This window comes from Salarias fasciatus, chromosome 8, assembly GCF_902148845.1.
Source record: "Salarias fasciatus chromosome 8, fSalaFa1.1, whole genome shotgun sequence".
NCBI lineage: Eukaryota > Metazoa > Chordata > Actinopteri > Blenniiformes > Blenniidae > Salarias > Salarias fasciatus.
The window spans coordinates 19,902,651-19,922,188 of NC_043752.1; the positions used below are offsets into that span (position 1 = coordinate 19,902,651).

Genomic DNA, 19,538 nt, shown 5'->3' on the forward strand with positions numbered 1-19,538 from the left:
ATTTAACACCTTCTCTGTCTGTCCTTGATGACTGCAGCACGAGCTGCAGGCTGCACCGAGGCAACCTGCTCATTAAACACTCACTATGTACCACCTGTCGTCACTTGCCAGTGTGTGTGTGTGTGTGTGTGTGTGTGTGTGTGTGTGTGTGTGTGTGTGTGTGTGTGTGCGTTCTCGTATTTCTATCCTTGTCGGGGCCAAATGTCCCCACAAGGATAGCAAAACGTGGAACAACGTGCCTTGTGGGGACCTTTTTCCGGTCCTAAGTAGGAGAAACAGTGTTCTCTTGACCATGTTGTTGTCACTGAAAAAAGTCAAAGGTCAAAAACATTTCTTTAGGGTTCGGCTGTGTTGTGGTCTGGGTTAGGGTTAGGGTAAGGGTCAGGGGCTAGTAGATGCATTATATCAGTGAGTGTCCTCACAAGGATAGAAATACAAACCTGTATGTGTGTGTGTGTGTGTGTGTGTGTGTGTGTGTGTGTGTGTGTGTGTGTGTGTGTGTGTGTGTGTGTGTGTGTTTGGTATTACTGGTTAATGTAAGCTGTTCAGATGACTTTAAATTTATCATTTGTTTGGTGAGTTTTCGTGTTTTCGCCTTTTGACTGTTTCTTCAATGGAGACTTTTTGACCCTGCCGGCTTTCCGTCGCCGAGTCCCCGCCCCTCGGCGGTATAAAAGGCGGCTGCGCAGCCTCAGTCGGTCTTCTCCCGCTCGAACCGGAGTCAGAACCAGCAGCCGAAGCACCGGAGCTCATCTTGAAGGTAACGGCGCCGCGGAGCTCCGCCGCCCGGCAGCCGGGCACCGCGTGAGGCTTTGGGAGGTGTTTCACTCCGACGCTCCGTCAGGCTGCGGCCGCTCCCTGAGGGGGAGCGCTTGTTTTGTTGTTCCGTGTGAAGCTTTTGCGTTAATAAAGTGCTGAACTTGAGGATACTGTTGTCGGTTCCGGTGAGTTCTGACAGCAGTGTTGATAAAACACCGGGCGGAGCAGCCGTTTTCCCGCCCCTCTGAGCGGACCCGGCGCGTTGAAGCGAGCGCCTCTGGAACAAAAGAGGACCATGTGGAGGAGGGGTGTGAAGGCCTCGGGCCTCCCGGTGGAGCCCCGGCCGCGCCCCGTTCACACCCCCGGCTAGTGAACGGGTGGGCCGGCCGGGCGGGGCGGACCGTGCAGCCTGACGGCCGCCGGCCGGAGGAGCCGCCAAGCGGCGGATTAAACCAGCGGCTGTCAGAGGGCCGCGAGCCCCTCTGCGTGGCTACGCGGCACTGCGGCACGAGACGCAGACGCCCAGCGCTGTGATTGGTCCGTTCTACTTCTCCATGGGCCCGGATGAGTGTGTAGTAAATGTGCGTTTTGCAGGAGAAGTGGCTGGATTGAGGAGTGAACGGCACACACGCCACCGTGGTGCTTCCCATGATGCTTTGCTCCCCGTGCAGGAAGCAGGCTGGTAGCTAGTCTGCTGACTTCACCTAATCTTGGTGTAAATCTGGAGCCGTGAACTGTCAGAGCTGCTGAAAGCGTTTATTTATAGAGTGTTTTGTGCAGACTGGGTGGAGATTATTGGATCATCATCTCATACACGGTCTGGATGTGTTCATCAGCACGCAGGATGCAGTTTTCATCAGAATTTGAGCTAGAGGTTCAAATATGAGCATGAAGAAAATATGTAAATAAGCCACTGTGGAGTGATTCCGGTGGGTTGGTGGCGTGCACGCCGTGCACGCCGTGCATGTGACTTGTATGACCTGTGAGTGCCTTGCATAAGGACGGCTCTGCCAGTGGCAGGCGGGTTATTCTGGCGCTCTGAGATGTGCTGCGGTGACCTGAGCTGCTGCTGCTGCTCGTAAAGAGAGGGTTTATCTTCACGGACCGTTGGCCCTCATTGTGTTTGTTCACGCAGCGTGAACACATGAATGTCCTGAAGATGATGTAACATGGTCACATGTCCCTGGACCTCCACACATTCAGTGTCATTTTATACATCAAACTTTATTCTGCTGATGTTCTCCTGATGTGATTTCACAGGTCTGTCAGCTGTTTGTTTAAATCTTAATGAATCACTTCTGTGAGTGAGGACACATTAATGATCACATGAATGGAACACAAACCAGAGACCGTCCTCAAGCTTTTTCCCACCTCGTCCTGATGTGGCGCTCTCTGAGCTCCGGCGCTGAAGTGTTTGGGTCAGTCTGAATGTTTCTGACCCTGTTTGGCCGTGCTGAGCCCTGACGGCGGAGCTGATTGGTCGGTTCTAACGCTGCTCTACAGACCTGATTTTGGCTCTTGTGGTGAAATGATGTGACTTTGAGAGTAAACGGTGATCTGAGTTGACGTGGTGGACTCTGGAGTGGGCGGGGCTTCAGCTTAAGCCCCCCAGAGCTCGGGTCCTCGCTCCTCTAGAGGGGCGGAGCTTCAGCTTTAATCACTCTCCCCGGAGGGGGCGGGGCTTCAGCTCAGGTAGTCTGTCGCAGCTTCAGATCCGCTCTGGCTCCGGCCGCTCGCTCAGCGCCCTGTGTGCGATGGGCTCGGCGCCCTCGGCCGGCGGCGGTAGTGGCCCCCGCCCCAGCCCCGCGGGGTGAGTGGGATCCCCACCCCCCCCCCCCGCCTCCACCCGCCCCCTGCTGCAGGCTGACCGTCTCCTCTGTTTCAGGACCATGGCCGAACAGAAGGAGCGCACCTTCATCGCCGTGAAGCCGGACGGCGTGCAGAGGGGCCTGATCGGCGACATCATCAAGAGGTTCGAGCAGAAGGGCTTCAAGCTGGTGGGCATGAAGATGATCCAGGTGAGTCTGGCCCGCCGCGCCGCGCCGGCCTAATGCGCTCAGCGGAGGTCTTAACGCCGCTATTCCTGACCGCGCTGCGGCTGATTAGCTCGGAGTGGGCTCTCCTGATCCTCCACTCGACACGGAGCTTCCTGCTGCATCGTGGGAGGAACGGCGCTCTGGGTTACCGACAGGAAGTGGATTAAATCCGGGAGGGAAGTTTGGTTTGTAGGGCAGCAGGAAATCAGAGCCAGGGTGTATTTTTACTCGGTGCTGAAACGCTGCAGCAGGAGGAATCGGGCCGATCGGGGAGGTGAAGGGAAGACGGCAGTGGGTGGGACAGTCGGGGTTAAAGGTCATTAGTCATGGTTAATGTGGTGTTAGGACATGTGACGGTGTGTAGCGTTGATTCTGATGGTGTCCTTGTCTCCAGGCGTCTCGGGACCTCCTGTCCGATCACTACGTGGACCTGAAGGACCGGCCCTTCTTCCCCACGCTCATCGATTACATGAGCTCTGGTCCTGTGGTGGCCATGGTGAGAGCCGGAACCGGACCGGGACCTGACCCGCGGTCCTGCTGGCGGCGCCCGGCCTCACCCGCTGCCCTGCTGTGTTTCAGGTGTGGGAGGGGAAAGGCGTGGTGAAGACGGGCCGCGTGATGCTGGGTGCCACCAACCCGGCCGACTCCAGCCCCGGGACCATCCGAGGAGACTTCTGCATCGACGTGAGCAAGTGAGTACCCCCCTCCCCCCCTTCCCCCCCGCCCTCCGAGGCGTCTGGCTGACGCTCCGCTCTGCCCTCAGGAACATCATCCACGGCAGCGACTCGGTGGACAGCGCCAAGACGGAGATCTCCCTGTGGTTCAAGGACGACGAGCTGGTCAGCTACACCAGCTGTGCCTTCAGCTGGCTGTACTGAGCCCCCCCCCCACCATCCTCATACTGTAGACCCCCCCATTCCTCTACAGACATTCCACCCTGTCATTCCTCAACCTGACGTCACTTTGGTTTGAATAAAGTCCAACAACACCTCGGTCCGCTGTCAGTCTGTCTCTGTGGGGGGCCGGGGGGGGATCGGGGGGTCAGAGCAGGGGAGGGAAGCCTCCTGACCAGTTAAGTACTCAAGCTCCAGTAAAGTAGGGGTGTTCAGCCTGTGGCTCTTCAGTCTCTGTAGCGGCTCCATAAAGTGTGAATAAACATTGGAGAACTTCTAATGAATTGTCACTCTTGGTTGAAAAGGGATTTAAAAAAAAAAAGAGGTACTCAACAAAACTAAACCACAAAAAATGGGGGACAAATTTATATAGTGGCTTGGGAAAAATAAAACAATTTCTCAAAAAAGAAATGCAGACAAAACCACTTTGAGGTGAAAGTTAAAACGGCTAAAATCTGAAAATTGGCTCCAAAAATATGCTTGAAAAGAACAAAAACTATTAAAATCGGGGACGGGGAACACGTGAAATTGTCCACTATCATGAACTAAAGTTAAAATCTTAAATACATCTTTAGATGTAGTTTTTATCTGTGCTTCAAAACTATACATGAGCCTTCCTGAGCTGCGTTGGCCTTCTACATGGGCTCCTGTGGTCCCTGCGCCCCCTGGTGGGCACAGGGAAGAACTGCAGCCAGGAGACTGAGGGGTCAACATGGCCCAACATCTTAGACAATCCTCCACGGCTGCATTTAACACCTGGAAGGTTTGAAAGATGGAACGAGCAGTCGTAGTCATAAGCCTTTTTTTATTCAGTGTAAAAGATTTTACAAAAAAAAAAGAGCAGATAAACTTTCACAGCCATGCGGAAAAAAACAAAACAAACCCAAACCAGTTCTGTAAACAAAGAAGCCGTCATTACACCCAGAATGAAGATCCAAAGAGTCTGGCTTTATTTACAAAGTCTATCAAAGCTTGATCACAGCACAAAGTTACACTATCAAAAGGATGTACAAACTCTCATCTACTGTACCTGGAGGGTCCCAGTTAATAGACTTTATTCTTCTTTTAGTTTATTTGTATCCAAAAATAAAACCCTCTCATTTTCAGACAATAGTAATCCAATACATTAAGTCATTTTATCAAATATATATATAGTAGCACCACGATATAATGATTTGATATAGAAGGAGGGGGAGGGAGGAGGGGGCTGTCACATACAAAAGACCCGTGTTAGTATCAAAGGGAAACCAACGAAATCAAAGACTAAATACCCAGCATGCTCCTCGGCCCCCCAGTGCCAAGGCGAAACCCGACTGTCAGCTACCAGTTCAGAAGAGTTAAAGTAACCAATTCAACGCTTCCGGTTTGGTTAGTTAGTTCAGCCACTTTCTTTTTTTGTGCTTTTAACTCCAAAACCAGCAGAACTGCAGTTAGCATTAGCATTAGCATTCGCTCAGTTTGACCCGGGACGTCCTCACTGCCAAATTCACTGATTTCAACCGGGACTGGATCAAAGTGGACCGAGTCCAACGAGGGGTCTGATTCGTCTTGGCACAGACGTTCTGCCGCCCGCCGCCGCTCAGCAGGACGGACACGCCTCCCCGGGCGGCGGTCCTGACGGGCGGCGGCGGCGGAGGAGGAGGAGGGGAACACAGCCACTCAACGACCGACGACCTTTACAGCAACGACAGAAAGCTCAGCACGACACCGGCACAAAGTCTGACATGCAACGAGCTGATCAGTGCACCCCCCCACCCCACCCCACCCTGACTCCGCCTCCCACGGCGGTGGGCGGAGCCTCCAGGCCACACCTCCCACTGAGAGCGCTGATTGTGCATTAATCTAGAGGCTAGCAGCAGTCAGTCCATAACAGTCTGGTTGTACTAAGATAATATCGCAGTTTGGTAGTTGTTGATGCTTCCTCTGACCTTTGACCTCTGAGAGGGCCCGGGCTGATTGTGACGCCGTGTCTTTTATTGCTCGTCTCAGCTTTTCGCTTGGGATCGACAAGGGAAAGGAAAATGTCCAATCAGAAGGGAAGAGAGACTCAGAAGTGGGCGTGGTCTGAAGTGGGCGTGGTCTGAATACGGCAACAAATGAGGGTCAAAACACCTCCAGGTTCAGACGAACCGCTTCCATCTGTACGATACAATAAGATCTCACTCATAAAGAACATTTATTTCCTGAAAGTTACAAACTTCTGAACAGAAATTACAATTTTATTAGAAAAGTTCTGTCATTTTAATGTAAATAAAAAAAAATTAATTCTTCAGAGAAAACTTTCACCCTAAATGATTAGAATTTTTCTAAATAACATTCTTTATGGAAGAGGTGAATCTTGTTATTTAAATGTAATTACTTTTTTAGTTTCAGTGATAGTATTTTACAACTCAAAGTGTTCTTTTAATATTTTATTTTAGAAACAAATAAATCTGCACAAGTAAATTATTTAAAGACTTTAATTAAACTTTTGTTTCTAGCCATCTTGTCCCTGTAGATATAAAAGCTGAGGCTGAATCCAGTGAATGTTAGCGGTGGTTTGAGTGGGCGGAGCTTCCTGAGAGTTGACTGGACTCTGCTCCTCCCGGCGCCGGCGCCGGCGGCGTCCGGGGCGTCTCTCTTATTGCATAATGAGCTCGTGTGCTGAGAAAGACTCTTCCGTTGTTTGGCGTCTCGGCTCGGCTCGTCCGGGTTTGCATATGCCGCCGCCGAGCGCGGCCGGCATCAGGAGGTAGAAGGTGAGCGGCTCCCCGGGGGGCCGGGAGCCGCCCTGGCGTTCTAGAGCGTGCTGCAGGTTCTCCTCAGCTACCACACACATGCACACACACACACACACACTGACCGGTGCTGCTGTGGTTACACTATGGAGGAAGTAGTGTAACCATGGCAACACGCCGTCATGATCAGGGTTCTGACCGGAACTAAACTAACCTTCTCATGTTCCCTGGTTCAACTGTCTGACATCTTCAGATGTTAAGGGACAAATCAACCTGCTGTGGCCCCGCCCCCTCCCCAACCTGCTGTGGCCCCGCCCCCTTTCACCTGCAGTGCATCGTTTCTCAGTATGAAAAGCAAAGGCTCAGGTCAACCACAAACTACCTGCATACATATGGCTCTGACACACACACACACACACACACACACACACACACACACACACACACACACACACACACACGTTTTGCATATTACCCAGACAGAGGCGAGCGCTGGCCGGGCGCTCCAGCAGCCCCCTGCCAGCCTCGCCGTCCTCCACGCAGCTCCCCATCAACACTGCAGCACAAAGCCTGAGGGACGCGTTTAGCTTATCCTGGTTAACGCCGCCGGCGCCGCGGCACGCGCCCGGCGCCTGGTCCCACTCTCAGGAGACACGCCCATGTCTCGGATGGCGGAGGACTGGACGCCAGCAGCCGGTCCGTCCCCGTCCAGCCAGTGAGGACAGAAGTGTCTCAGGCTCCCTGCTGGACGCTGAGGGGCGGGCGCTGGGTTTGGCGCTGCACCGCTACCGGCAGCCGCCAAAGACATGTCAGCGTCTCAATGGACCGATTGGAAAGTTCCAGCGGAGAGTAAAGGTTTTAATGCTTCAATCTGGATGAAAGGTCATCCTGGACTTTGTTCCCACAGTGATTGAATGGTGCTGGAGAACCCGACCCCTGACCCCTGACCCCCCCCGATCCCCCAAACCCGACAGACACGATGAGGAACGCCGAGCAGCTGTGGAATCAGCGCCAAGAAGAGAACAACACAACTCCAGAGTTCAAGAAAACACAACTTCAAGTACTATGAACAGAAGGAGAGAATATACACAGCTGTGCTCCTGACCTCTGACCCCTGACCCGGGCCAGACAACACCAACACACACAGGTGGGGGAGGGGCGAGGGGCGACCTGGCTCATTAACGCGGCTCACAGTTTGTACAGGTCTCTGAGGGGGGGAGGGGGGAGGGGAGGGGGCGGTCCGGTCGGCGTCTGATTGGTCGAGGAACACCAGAGAGGAAGATAATGCCCCAGCCAGCTGTGAACCCCACACACACTCACGCATACACACACACACACACACACACTCACACACTCACACACTCACACATATACACACCCACACACTCACAGGCTCACGCTCGCACTGTTCAGCGGGACGCTCCCTTCAGAAGAACTGACCCCCGTGTTATTGAGCTCCTGGCTCTCCTCCCGGTGGCGGCGGCCCCCCCGGGCCCCCCGGGGCCCCCCCGGGCCCCCCGGGGCCCCCCGGCCCCTCAGGGCTCCTGCTTGATGTAGTAGCTGCCCGAGCCGTTGCTCTCCTGGTCCGACGTTCCCTGGGAGAAGGTGAACTCGTCCGGCTCCTCCTTCATCCTCAGGAGAGACTCTGGAGACGGGACAGAGACACATGAGACGGGGGACGGGGGGACGGGGGGACGGGGGGACGGGGGGGACAGGGGACGGGGCGATTGGACCAATCAGCAGGGAGGAAACAGGACACTCACTCTTCTTTTGGCCTTTGTACTGCTGAGCCTTCTTCTTCTGCTTGGGCACCGACTGCGGCATCTCCCTGCTACCTGGAGGGACAGAGGACGGACGGCTGAGGAGGACGTCCACCGTCCCGGGGAGACGGGCGCCCCGCGGCCGGTTCTCACTCTGCGCGGCGGGCGGCTGCAGCTGGTACCCGGTCAGCTGACACCAGCCCACGGGGTAGAGGTCCGGGGACTCGCAGTCCACCCACTGGTCGTACTCGTCCTCCCAGCCGTCGAAGTGGATCCTCAGCAGGCGGTGGATGATCCTGGTCACCGTGGCGACGCACACCAGCCGCGGCTCCATCAGGTCCACGGCCTCCAGCTTCATGCCCTGCCGGAAGCCGTGGTTGGGGACCTCCTTGTTGAAGAGGCGGACGGGGGCGGCCCGGGAGCCCGTCTCTCTGAGGTAGTCGAACCATTTGAACGGCAGCTTGGTGTACCCTGGGGGGCAGAGCCGGGGTCAGGGCCGGGGTCAGGGCCGCGGTCAGGGCCGCGGTCAGGGCCGGGGTCTACAGGCTCAAGCACAACACAAAGCTACCTCTGGGGGGCGTCAGCTCGATGTTGTTGATTTCACAGAAGCCCACGGGGAAGATGGAGGGCGAGGTGCCGTGGTAGCAGAACCAGTCGGAGCCGTCCACCGCCTCGGAGCCGTCGATGCCGATCATGAGGTACCCGTCCGCCAGCACCTGCACGACACACAGCGGTTCAACGCCCGGCCCGCCGCCGCACGGCGGACCTGGCCGGACCGCGGACAGGACGGGGGGCTGACCTTTCGGACTGTGGCTACACAGATGGCGGAGAGGTTGAGGGGGTCGATGGCTTCCAGCTTCATCCCGTCTTTGAACCAGTCCGAGCTCTGGTCCACGTCTCGCACCTCAAACACACAAAACCAGGTTTGTTCACCGACCGATCCGAGTGGTTCAGACGGAGCTGGGTTCTTGCTTTACCTTTGGGAAGAGCTGAGGAGGAGCGTCCATTTGACCCTCGAATTTCTTGGTGAAGTCTGGAAAACAGAGAAGTGTCAGTGGTTCCGTCGCCGGCTGACAGCTGCGTCGTGGTCGACCGCCTCCGACCCCCACCGGATCGTTTGAAGCGGTGTCCGATGCTCCGGGACCAGCCGATGTTGTGGATGAGCGGGCTCTGCATGTGGCACCAGAAGTCGTCGGAGCCGTCCTCGCTCTCCTCGTAGACCAGCCGCAGGCGGCCCCCGATCACCTGCTCCACCAGGGCCACCCGCGTCCGGCACAGGTAGTTCTTGTCCACCACCTCCACGCGCATCAGCTTCTTAAAGGGGAACTGCATGTTTTCGTGCACCTTCAGGGGGACACAGACAGTTCCTTTAGTGGGCTCGGAGCGGAACCCTGCAGAACTCCACACCGCTTGGGTCGGGCGTCTCACCTTGGTGTTGAAGTCCGGCGGCAGTGTTTTAGCTCCAGTGAGACGCTTCACCAGAAAGACTTTCCAGTTGGAGTACTTATGCTGTATGCCTGGGGGAGGACAGAGCGGGCAATCAGGGTTTGCTGAGGAGACAGGACGCTCTCCATCCGTCTGTCCGTCCGTAGTGGACACACACAACCACACACACACACTCACTTTTGGGAGGTACGAGGGGTTTTCCGCTGGACGCACACCAGCCCACCTGGTGCACCTCGGGGATGCAGAGGTTACACCAGAAGTCTTTACTGGTGTCGTTGTCGAAGCCCTCGTACCGCAGGAGAGCCTTGAACCCTGCAGACAAACCACAAACGCTCAAACCCAGCGCCGTTCCGCCTCACCATCAGCACACTCCGCCCGCCGGGTCCCTCCACGTCGGCTTCCAAAACGCCCCATCCCACCTGCTAGCTTGATGATCTCTGCGATCCAGTAGACCTTGGTGGAGAGACTGGTGTCGGAGTTGGGCACTTCGATCCTCACGCCCTCCTCGATGTCCCCCCAGCACGTCCCCATGGGAGCCTGGAGGACAGAGCGGAGCTGTGAACCGGATCACGTCTGCCGCCGCCGTCGGGCACTCCACTCGATTCACACTCACATGTTTGAAGCAGCTGACCGGCGCTCCCACCGTGTTATTGCTACAGATATACCTCCCCCAGTCGAAGCTCTCCGCTGGGACCACTGACAGGGGTGGGGGACACAGAGTGAGGCTGGACGTCCACAGAGACGTGGGTCAGGAAGGGTTCTGCTGTCTTACCGGCTTTGGACTTGGCCTGGTTCTGCTGGCTGGCCTGGTACTGAGCGTACGCTGCCAGCTTGGCCACCAGAGGCTGTTTCTGCAGGACCTTCGCCTTTTTGGTGGGTGGTTTGCCCTTGAAACCAAAGCAAACGTCAGGATTGAGGCGACACACACACACAAACACACACAGCGTCTGACGCGCTCACCTGCAGCCGGGCCAGGATGCTGGCCTTCTTGGAGTTGGAGGAGTAACTCCTGGAGCAGGACACGCTGCAGAAACGCTTGGTTTTAGAGTAGAAGGCATCGCGGACTCCCACCATGCCGCACATCTCACAGGTGGCTGCAGAGCCGGGCAGAGAGAAGACCAGTGTCACACTGCTACCGAGTGAAATCCTCCTGTTTCTACACCTTAAAGCAGAGCCGCGGTGGACGTCCTCGGGCGTTACTGACCCATTCCGGCCTTGCCGTCGGGGTAGGTGTACACCTGGCCATTGTTCTTGATGATGGGCAGGCTGGCGGGGATGGAGGGCACCACCTCGTCCTCGCTGTCTTCCGAGCTGGAGCTGCTGGTGGACTCCTCGCTGCAGCTGTCGTAGCCATCGAACATCCCAAACGAGTCTCGCCGCTTCCGCTCTGAACGTGGCGTGCGTTCAGCCTGCGCGGCAGAGGAGCAAGGCACAGTCAGCAGCCCGAACGGAGCAGAACACTCCGACACGTCAAGACGGACCGGGTCTTACTGAAGGGAATAAAGTACACAGACACACCTTCTGCTTCTGCTGTGGTTTCTACACATTTCATGTTGGTGAACTGTGATGACAAAAGCCTGAACTTATTTTAATATTAAACGCACTGACACACAACATGTTCTACTTCTATATGACACAGACTAAAATATGAACTAACACATGCATATAAACAGTTATGGAAATGGTTCATTGAAAAAGACTCATTTCATGTTAGAGTCCATGTATTGATCTACTTATTGAACCTGTCATGTGCTGCTGTGTTAAACACTGACATATAATTCTGCTGCAGTTCCATTTCTTATCTGGCATCTGTGAAGGTCAGTTTAATCTTTAATGTCGTCGCCTGTTTGCCAGCAGGCAGTGTTCAACATAACCTCTCACACACATCCATAATTCAGGTTCTTTTAAAAAAAGATTCTTTCACATTTTGGAGAAACGACTAGATGCGTAAAAGGGTTTTCTCAATACGTCAAGTGAATAAAACATTCTATCAAGCCCAAAGACACTAATTTCTTCTCTGAATTTCTAACAAATTATATTGATACAGTTCCATGTTATAATAATAAAAGAATATTAGCCACGAAAAATCTTTTTTGTCATTAAAATAAATGTGTTTACCTAAATTAAAATACCTACAAAGTTTCATTCAAACGTATATCTGTGTTCTGAAAAAAACAAAAATGAGCTAAAATTGCTTTATGAGGAAATATTAGTTCACCGTTTAACATTTTACAACCTCCTGATAGTTAAAGAGATTATCATATAGCAGAAGGATGCTGTAATCTGAAGGGATTATAATGAAAACACTTGTTTTCATAGTATTTCCTGCAGTCAGTTCCATCCCAGGAGGCTTTCCGCTGATAAAACTGTAAATGTTCCAATTTATAACGGCAAATGTGTACAAATAATACTAGCAGAAATATAGTCTTTTTAGAATAAATGCCCATTTCCCTCCTCCTCTCAGGATCTCTGGTGATTTTAATCCCTCAGATTTTCCCTCAGGAGGTTTTAATAGCTACAAAAACAAACATGTTGAATGGTTCTTCTTCCTGTCAACAGGCTGCAGAGGCAGAATATCCAGCCCGTAACACACACTGCACACACTAAGGACACACTCTGTTACACACCCCAAAAGCACAAAAACAGAGAAACCTTCCGTTTTTATGACAAAATGGATTTAATGCCAGAGAAGAGGCGGCCCTTTGGGAGTTAGCCACGGTGCTAACTAGTTAGCATACCCTGTTAGCGGAAACCTGTTTTTCTCCGGTTTTAGCAACAAATTAGGGCATAATTCACACCAGCGTGGCAAAGCTGCACATCTTAATGAGTATTCTGAGTAACGTAATAGTAATTTACTTCATGTTGAGGTTTTATTTGTGAGACTTTGTGTTTGTTGTATCATTAGCATTAGCAGCTAGCCCGGACAGATAACAACAAAGGAGAGAAAAACCCTCCGCAGTCCGCGGCCACGGGCCCGAAAACACTCACCAAATCCCGTGTGTCTTCCATCAGCCCCTCATATAGACACCGCTGGGTCACTGAGCTGCCGAGAGAGCAGGGGAGCCCCGAACCGGGGTCGAACCGAGTCGCGAAACCGTCCCAAAAGTCCAAAATGATCCTAAATGAAGCCCAGCGAGCAGGACATCAACAAATCACTCCGCGCAGCGCGCATGCGCCGAGTAACCTACTTCTCTGTGATTGGATGGAGGATGGAGGGAGAGGAAAGAGGAACGCTGCTGCTCCAGAACCCTGATCCTCCTCAGCCCCGTTTCCCCCTGAGTGCCGTATGATGATCAATAAGGCAGCAACTACAGTTAAAACCTGGCTGTTATAAGTTTCCCGCTTCATACCGACCGATCAGCCACTCAGAATAACTAAAACCATTAAAACCACCAAGAAGAATCCTTCTTAGCTCTGTCTGTTTGGTCCCGCGGGCATGCCGGATGGGTCTGGACTATCTCTGGATGGAGCAGCTCTGTTAAAGGATGTTTATCATCTGCAGAGGATTAAAACTGTCAGATTCTTCTCATCAGGATATTCTCACTGGTCTCCCCTGCATCAGGTTGTTGTATTTAGCTCCACCTGGTGGTAGGAAGCGGTATGACAAGACAAAACTGACAAACACGACTTGTCAAATAAAATAAATCCTTTATTTTATATATGTGTGCATGTTTATATATTCTATTATTCCTTTCAAAATAAAGTGTATTCCTTCTGAACAAAACTAAGCTCCACATTCCAGAACACTCTCTGTCTAAACTGTGAAAATATGTAAGATGAGAAAACAAACGCAGCAGACACAGTGCTCCCTGTTCCTCTGCATGTCTTCAAACTGAACCAAAGAGACGGGCGGGTCAGGGAGGTCAGGGGTCACCATCAGGAGGACATGGGGGACAGCTTGTCTCCCACTGGGCCATCCTGAGGAGGACAGAGGACTCCGCGGTTTGTCTTCAAACTGAACTAAAGAGGCAGCAGGACGGCACAGGAAGAGGCTGAGGAGCAGGTCAGGGAGGTCAGGGGGGTCAGGGTTCACCACCAGAGGGCGGAGTGTCTCCTGCTGGGTGATCCTGAGGACAGAGGACAGAGTCAGACATGCTGAGACGTGAGAGTGTGTCCCGTCTTAGACTGGTCTACCTTCAGGTTTGGTCTCAGAGCAGCTCGTCCTCGATCACGTCGTCAACGCTTCCCGAGATGGACGCAGCTTCTGCAAGACAAAAAACACACTGAGACAGGCCTGCTCACTGCCCCCTGCTGGCAGAGGGTGTAGGCAGAGGGTGTAGGCAGAGGGTGTAGGCAGAGCGTGTAGGCAGAGCGTGTAGGCAGAGCGTGTAGTCAGAGGGTGTAGTCAGAGGGGGTAGTCAGAGGGGGTAGTCAGAGGGGGTAGTCAGAGGGGGTAGGCAGAGGGGGTAGGCAGAGGGTGTAGGCAGAGGGTGTAGGCAGAGGGTGTAGGCAGGAGGCGTCCTCACCTGACAGACTGATGCAGGACAGACTGAGCTCAGACGATGCTCCGATCACGTCCTCCTGCAGGAACAGGGAGACAGTCTGGTCTTTACTGAACAGGGAGCAGCATATCAGTAGAACCCAGCAGAACCAGCAGAACCCAGCAGAACCCACCAGCATCCTCTGCAGGCAGCCCAGGTTCTCGCCCTCCGTCTTCCCGTCCAGAGTCTCCTGGAAGCGGACGGCGTGGTCCCGGAGAATCAGCTCCTCGCCGATGTCCAGCATCTGGAAGGACAGGAGGAGTGAGCGGGACCAGGGACAGCAGGACCAGGTCCAGCAGGTCCAGCAGGTCCAGCAGGCCCCACCTTGCCCTGGCTGTCGTCGTAGAGCCTGACGCTGGGCCAGGACGAGGCCTCGGAGTGGGAGTAGCTGCACAGTTTGGCCTGCAGGGGTCTCCACTGGGCGCAGTGGGTCAGCTGGTCGAAGAGGTCCAGGGCGTCCTCGGTCCAGGTGTCTCCTGGGACAGGACCAGAGAGCGGGGACAGGCCCAGTGAGGGACCGGCCAGCTGCTCCGGGGCCCGGAGACAGTCCTGACTTTACCTTTGGGCCTCACGTCGGCCAAACTGCACTCGATGGCCTGGAAGGGCAAGCTGAGGAAGTCGCTCCTAAAACCAAGTCCAGCACAGACCAGAACGGAAAGATCCAGATCAAACACACACAGGGAGTCTTTATCTGAGACCCTCCATTAAAGAAAGCCGCCCTGCCTTCAGGTTCTAGCTGGAAACAGAATCTGACACGCTGAAGTCTCTTTTCTGACCCTGCTCTGTCGGGGCCTGTTGACCTTTCACCTCATGCGCCGGAGGCCGTCTCTGGGCAGCTCCCCATTGTCCCCGAAGTCCACGTAGTAGAGGTCCACCAGGCCGGAGTCCAGCACGCCCAGGACCCGGGCCCTGTTCCAGGTGCCGTGGTCCTGGTACGGCGCCGCCACGATGTCCCCGACCAGCAGGGACTCCACGGCCTGGTCCTGCAGGGACCAGAGCCACACAGCAGGGGGCGCTGTTCAGACCGGGCCGGGCCGGGAACGCTCCGGGAGGCGCGGGGCCTTACGGTGGGGCTGGCGCTGCCGTAGAACCGGGTCATTTCCTCAGTCAGCTTGTCCAGCTGCAGCGAGCGGACCCCCAGGATCTGGATCCAGAAGTGGCTCGGGTTCTCCGCCGCAGACACGTAGACCTCCAGGTGCTCGTCGGGCTGGAAGCTCAGGTCAGGGCTGGGGACTGACACACACACACACACACACACACACACACACACACACACACACACACACACACACACACACACACACACACACACACACACACACACAGAGAGGAGGAAGATGCTCTTTAGTCTGCAGCAGCTCCATCTGGTCCCGGTCCGGGTTCTGGAGTGAACAGCGCTCACTTTCAAACTTGGAGGTTTCCAGCAGCGACTCTGTGGAGGGGCTCTCCTCCTCTTCCTCCTCCTCTTCCTCCTCCTCCCCCCTGCTGTCGGAGCAGCAGAGGCTCAGCTCCCCCGTCTCCTTCAGGACCCCCCCTGGCCCCCCGTTGGTCCCGGGGGGGTAGAGGGCCCCGTTCTTCTCCTTGCAGACGGGCCCGTTGTTGTTCAGGCAGAGGGGCGGAGCTTCGGGCGGGGTGGAGACCGTCTGTCCCCGTCTGTGGCGCTGAGCCGAGGACTTGGAGATCATGGTCCTCACCGTCTGGTGCTCAGAGACCTTCTCCAGGATCAGCTCCTGCGGGGACAGGAGGCCGTCAGTGTCCCGGTCTGGTCACAGAGGTCACGGAGGTCGCCGGGGTCGGGGGTCCGGAGCCCCTCCCCCCTCACCTTGGCCTGCTGCACCTCCCGCCTGCTCCCTGAGATGGTCACCCTCTCCATGGCCCCGGGGCCGCCGGACCTCTTTCTGGAGCACCACACCTTGGTCCCTGTAGTCCTGGTGATCGTCTTCAAGCTCTCTCCACCACGCCCTGTCTCACACACACACACACACACACACTGATGAATCCCCCCATCAGCACACACACACACTTCTAAACGTGGCGGGCGTACCTATGATCCGGCCCAGGCAGGTCTGAGGGACCTCCAGCACCTCGGAGACGGGCTCACAGTCGGCGACCAGGTTCTCCAGGACGCAGCGGGCCAGCAGGACCTGCTCCGTGGTGCCCTGCAGCTGGACGGACAGGTCCGCCTGGTCCCCGGCGTCCTCGCAGGAGGACACCACCTTCACCTGGGCCCCGGACTTGTGGGCCACCTGAAACACACGTGGTCCAGACGCTGCCGCAGCGTGGCAAACACCCCGGACGAGGAGCCGGAGTGGGACTCACCAGGTCCACGAACTGGCCCTGCTGTCTGGACAGGCTCCGGTACGCCTCCAGCGGCAGGGTCACGGTGGACACGGTGGGGTCCGGGTCCGGCTCTGGGAGAGGCGGGGAGGCATCAGAGAGGGAGACGCACACACGCACGTGCACGCACACACACATGCAGACTGACCGGTGCTGGTTCCGCTGACGTGCCGGTACAGCATGTAGCCCACCGTGGCGCCCAGCGACAGCCCCGCGGCCACGGCCAGGGCCCTGGCCGGGCCCAGGCCGCTCCGTCCCTCCTTCACTGCGTCCATGAGTCGCCGAACGCCGGCCGGGAGGCTCCACCTGCACACACCGCCTCGTTCAGCCGGGGGTCAGGGGTCAGGAGGTCGCGGCAGAACCTCCGCCGGCTCATGCAGCACACAGAGTCAAAGCATCAGCCAGCCACATCCCGCGAACCGACCCACGGCGGCCCTCCAGCCGTATGTTGGACACCGTTCTGCAGCAAACATGGAGCTGGGGGTGTCAAACGTGGGGGGGGGGGTCGTAACCCGAATGAGGCATTAGCATTAGCATTAGCATCAGACTATTCTGTGGAACCAAAACCAGATGAGCAGTCAAACACAGTAATGACGGACCCGGACGGGCCCAGGGCCACACATTGAGAACCACTGCAGGAGACGTGTTGTCATGGAGAACTAAGCAGAGCAGCTCCCAGTTCAGGGCACACACACACACACACACACACACACACACACACACACACACGGCGCTTCCCTGTAGGGCTGCACAACTCCAACACCTCATCAAATCATGTGGCAACACACCAGGAGAACAACACACACCTGGTTAACATGTGGTTAAGGTCAGGTGAAGGTCAAGCTAACATCTGGTGAAAGTCTGGTTAACATCTGGTCCAGGAAGAAGAAATCCCAACTCAAAACAATGAACCGAAGAGTTTCTTTAAAGTGATGCTGGTTCAGACGTCATGCAGCCCTACTAGGGAGGACAGGGAGGAGGAGGAGGAGGAGGACAGCTAGGATGAGGACAAGAACGAGGAAGACGGACAGCAGCACCATGCAGATGTGTGTCTCACTGGGACAGCAGCGCTCTGGGGCTGTAGTTGACAAAGACGTGGGACTTGGACACTCCAACGTCCATCTCAGAGGAATGGGGACAAGACACGTCTCCCGTCCCACCTGCTCTGACTGTTTCTAAATTCTCTTTACATCCAAGACCAGGACTAGTGATGGAGGAGAGAGATGGGGGGGGAGGGGGGGGGGGGGGGGTCAGTCTGAGGTCCACAGAGAAGAACGTCTACGCTGGAAACAACATGGTGAGAAGAAAACCAACAGTCAGGTCTTCAGGACGAGACAATTCACTGGAGGAGAGTTCTGGATCCTTCCTCCGGACGAAGGAGTGTTTTCCTCCAGATGAAGGAGTGTTTTACATCCTTCCTCCAGATGAAGGAGTGTTTTACATCCTTCCTCCGGATGAAGGAGTGTTTTCCTCCGGATGAAGGAGTGTTTTCCTCCAGATGAAGGAGTGTTTTCCTCCAGATGAAGGAGTGTTTTACATCCTTCTTCCGGATGAAGGAGTGTTTTCCTCCGGATGAAGGAGTGTTTTCCTCCAGATGAAGGAGTGTTTTACATCCTTCCTCCGGATGAAGGAGTGTTTTCCTCCGGATGAAGGAGTGTTTTCCTCCAGATGAAGGAGTGTTTTACATCCTTCTTCCGGATGAAGGAGTGTTTTGGATGCTTCCTCCGGAGGGGAGGGTGTCAGGTAAAGGGTTTGGGATGCGGCCGCGCTCCGGTCGTCCCGGGGACACATACCGGGATATTTCCGTCTCGGAATTGAAGCATTTAAACGGTTTCTGGACGCTGATAACACCGCGGAGTTCACCTCTGCTGTCATTCCTCTCTGACCGTCGGTTCGCTCGCTTCGTGACCGACTGTCACTTTCTCCTCCCGGCTAGCGCCGCTAGCTGCTCCGCGCCGGTTAGCTACACGACGCCGTCCCGGGACGCACGGAACCGGGACCGGACCCGGGTCCGGACCCGGACCCTGCGCTCAGAGACAAGGACCGAGACACCAAGGCGGGAGGGAGACGTACCGGGAGAGACACGTCCTGTCCGCCGAGCTCCGTCCCTCCGACCCGGACCGCAGCAGCCGTCAAGTCCGCAGCAGGAAGTCCCAAACCGGAAGAGGAGCGGAGCTTCACAATAAAACGCACCAGGGTTACAGGTACAGATACAAGAAAGACAGACCGGCAAAGACTTAAAGGAGAAACGCGCAGAAAATACAAAGAGGACACTAAAATAAAATAAAAAAAAACCCACACAAACGAGGTAAAAGAAAAACCATTAGCAAAAACAAAAAAGGTTTAAGGGAATAAACACTAGAAAAGAGCTCAACAAAATAACTCCAAAAATTTAAAACCAAAAACGACTATTGACAGCCAGGTTAAAAACCATAAAAACTATCAAACAAAAAAAGGATTTAAAATTCCAGCACACTCCTTTACTCACCAGCTCTGATTCAAAACACGCCGTTCAACTGGTAGGATATTTTATTTTGAAGGCTCAACTGGAAGACTACTTTTTCCTATGATTTCACTTTAATTCATTGACCTCGAGCAATGCATTGATTCGATCAGATCTTATTAATCCCTCATTGGGACATTCGGCCTTCACAGCAGCTCCAGCTTACATCAATATTTGAAGATCTTCATAACAGGACAGCGAGTGGCAGATTTCATGAATGAAATCAAAGAAATATAGAAATCTGTGAATTCTGCGACCTTAAATGAACTTGTTTTCTTCATCTTAAGTTTGCTGTATGGCCAGAAGCCTTTGGCCACCTGCTGTTCAGTAGAAACACTAAAACACTAACAGAGTAGAAACCTGATGCTCTATTCAGTCCTCACATCAACAGCTCAGCTGTGAGAAACTGGAAAAACCTTCGTTATATGAACTTCTCTAAAGGTTTGAGAGGAGATCTGAAATGAAGTGAGGCTGGGATCCAGAACGGTTTGGTCCTAAAGTGATTTTCTGCAGTGTGTTAAAACGGTGAGGGTTCGTTTCAGGCCTGCCCAGCTCAGATTAGAGCCGCTGGAATTAAACGTGGAGGGTCCAGGGTTCACGTGCACA

At 54.6% G+C, this 19,538-nt stretch overlaps 3 protein-coding genes across 5 annotated transcripts; 1 reads left to right on the forward strand and 2 right to left on the reverse strand.

Moving 5' to 3' along the window:
- Positions 1-637: 637 nt before the first annotated feature.
- On the forward strand, positions 638-3,789 carry LOC115393699 (nucleoside diphosphate kinase A2-like). Its single transcript, XM_030098808.1, has 5 exons — positions 638-760; positions 2,645-2,777; positions 3,190-3,291; positions 3,375-3,487; positions 3,559-3,789. The coding sequence occupies exons 2-5, from the start codon at positions 2,649-2,651 to the stop codon at positions 3,671-3,673; spliced, it is 459 nt and encodes a 152-aa protein (XP_029954668.1). The 5' UTR covers positions 638-760; positions 2,645-2,648; the 3' UTR covers positions 3,674-3,789.
- A 999-nt stretch (positions 3,790-4,788) lies between these two features.
- On the reverse strand, positions 4,789-12,810 carry LOC115393480 (MBT domain-containing protein 1-like). Of its 2 annotated transcripts, none has more exons than XM_030098483.1 (15): positions 12,600-12,810; positions 10,816-11,020; positions 10,572-10,705; positions 10,384-10,498; positions 10,225-10,307; positions 10,031-10,148; positions 9,789-9,923; positions 9,594-9,682; positions 9,275-9,509; positions 9,143-9,198; positions 8,965-9,069; positions 8,734-8,881; positions 8,319-8,636; positions 8,169-8,236; positions 4,789-8,050 (listed from the first exon to the last, which is right to left on the reverse strand). In XM_030098483.1, the coding sequence occupies exons 1-15, from the start codon at positions 12,618-12,620 to the stop codon at positions 8,039-8,041; spliced, it is 1,842 nt and encodes a 613-aa protein (XP_029954343.1). In that variant the 5' UTR covers positions 12,621-12,810; the 3' UTR covers positions 4,789-8,038. The 2 variants fall into 2 exon arrangements, with proteins under 2 accessions (XP_029954343.1, XP_029954342.1); XM_030098482.1 differs by having other exon boundaries at positions 8,169-8,240; positions 12,600-12,809.
- A 427-nt stretch (positions 12,811-13,237) lies between these two features.
- LOC115393200 (tudor and KH domain-containing protein-like) lies at positions 13,238-18,580 on the reverse strand. Of its 2 annotated transcripts, XM_030098061.1 has the most exons (15): positions 18,503-18,538; positions 17,487-17,633; positions 16,578-16,735; positions 16,412-16,503; positions 16,137-16,338; positions 15,915-16,054; positions 15,495-15,822; positions 15,159-15,325; positions 14,900-15,075; positions 14,652-14,716; positions 14,417-14,568; positions 14,226-14,336; positions 14,078-14,132; positions 13,746-13,815; positions 13,238-13,678 (listed from the first exon to the last, which is right to left on the reverse strand). In XM_030098061.1, the coding sequence occupies exons 2-14, from the start codon at positions 17,549-17,551 to the stop codon at positions 13,760-13,762; spliced, it is 1,767 nt and encodes a 588-aa protein (XP_029953921.1). In that variant the 5' UTR covers positions 17,552-17,633; positions 18,503-18,538; the 3' UTR covers positions 13,238-13,678; positions 13,746-13,759. The 2 variants fall into 2 exon arrangements, with proteins under 2 accessions (XP_029953921.1, XP_029953922.1); XM_030098062.1 differs by lacking the exon at positions 17,487-17,633 and having other exon boundaries at positions 18,503-18,580.
- Between the last annotated feature and the right edge of the window lie 958 nt (positions 18,581-19,538).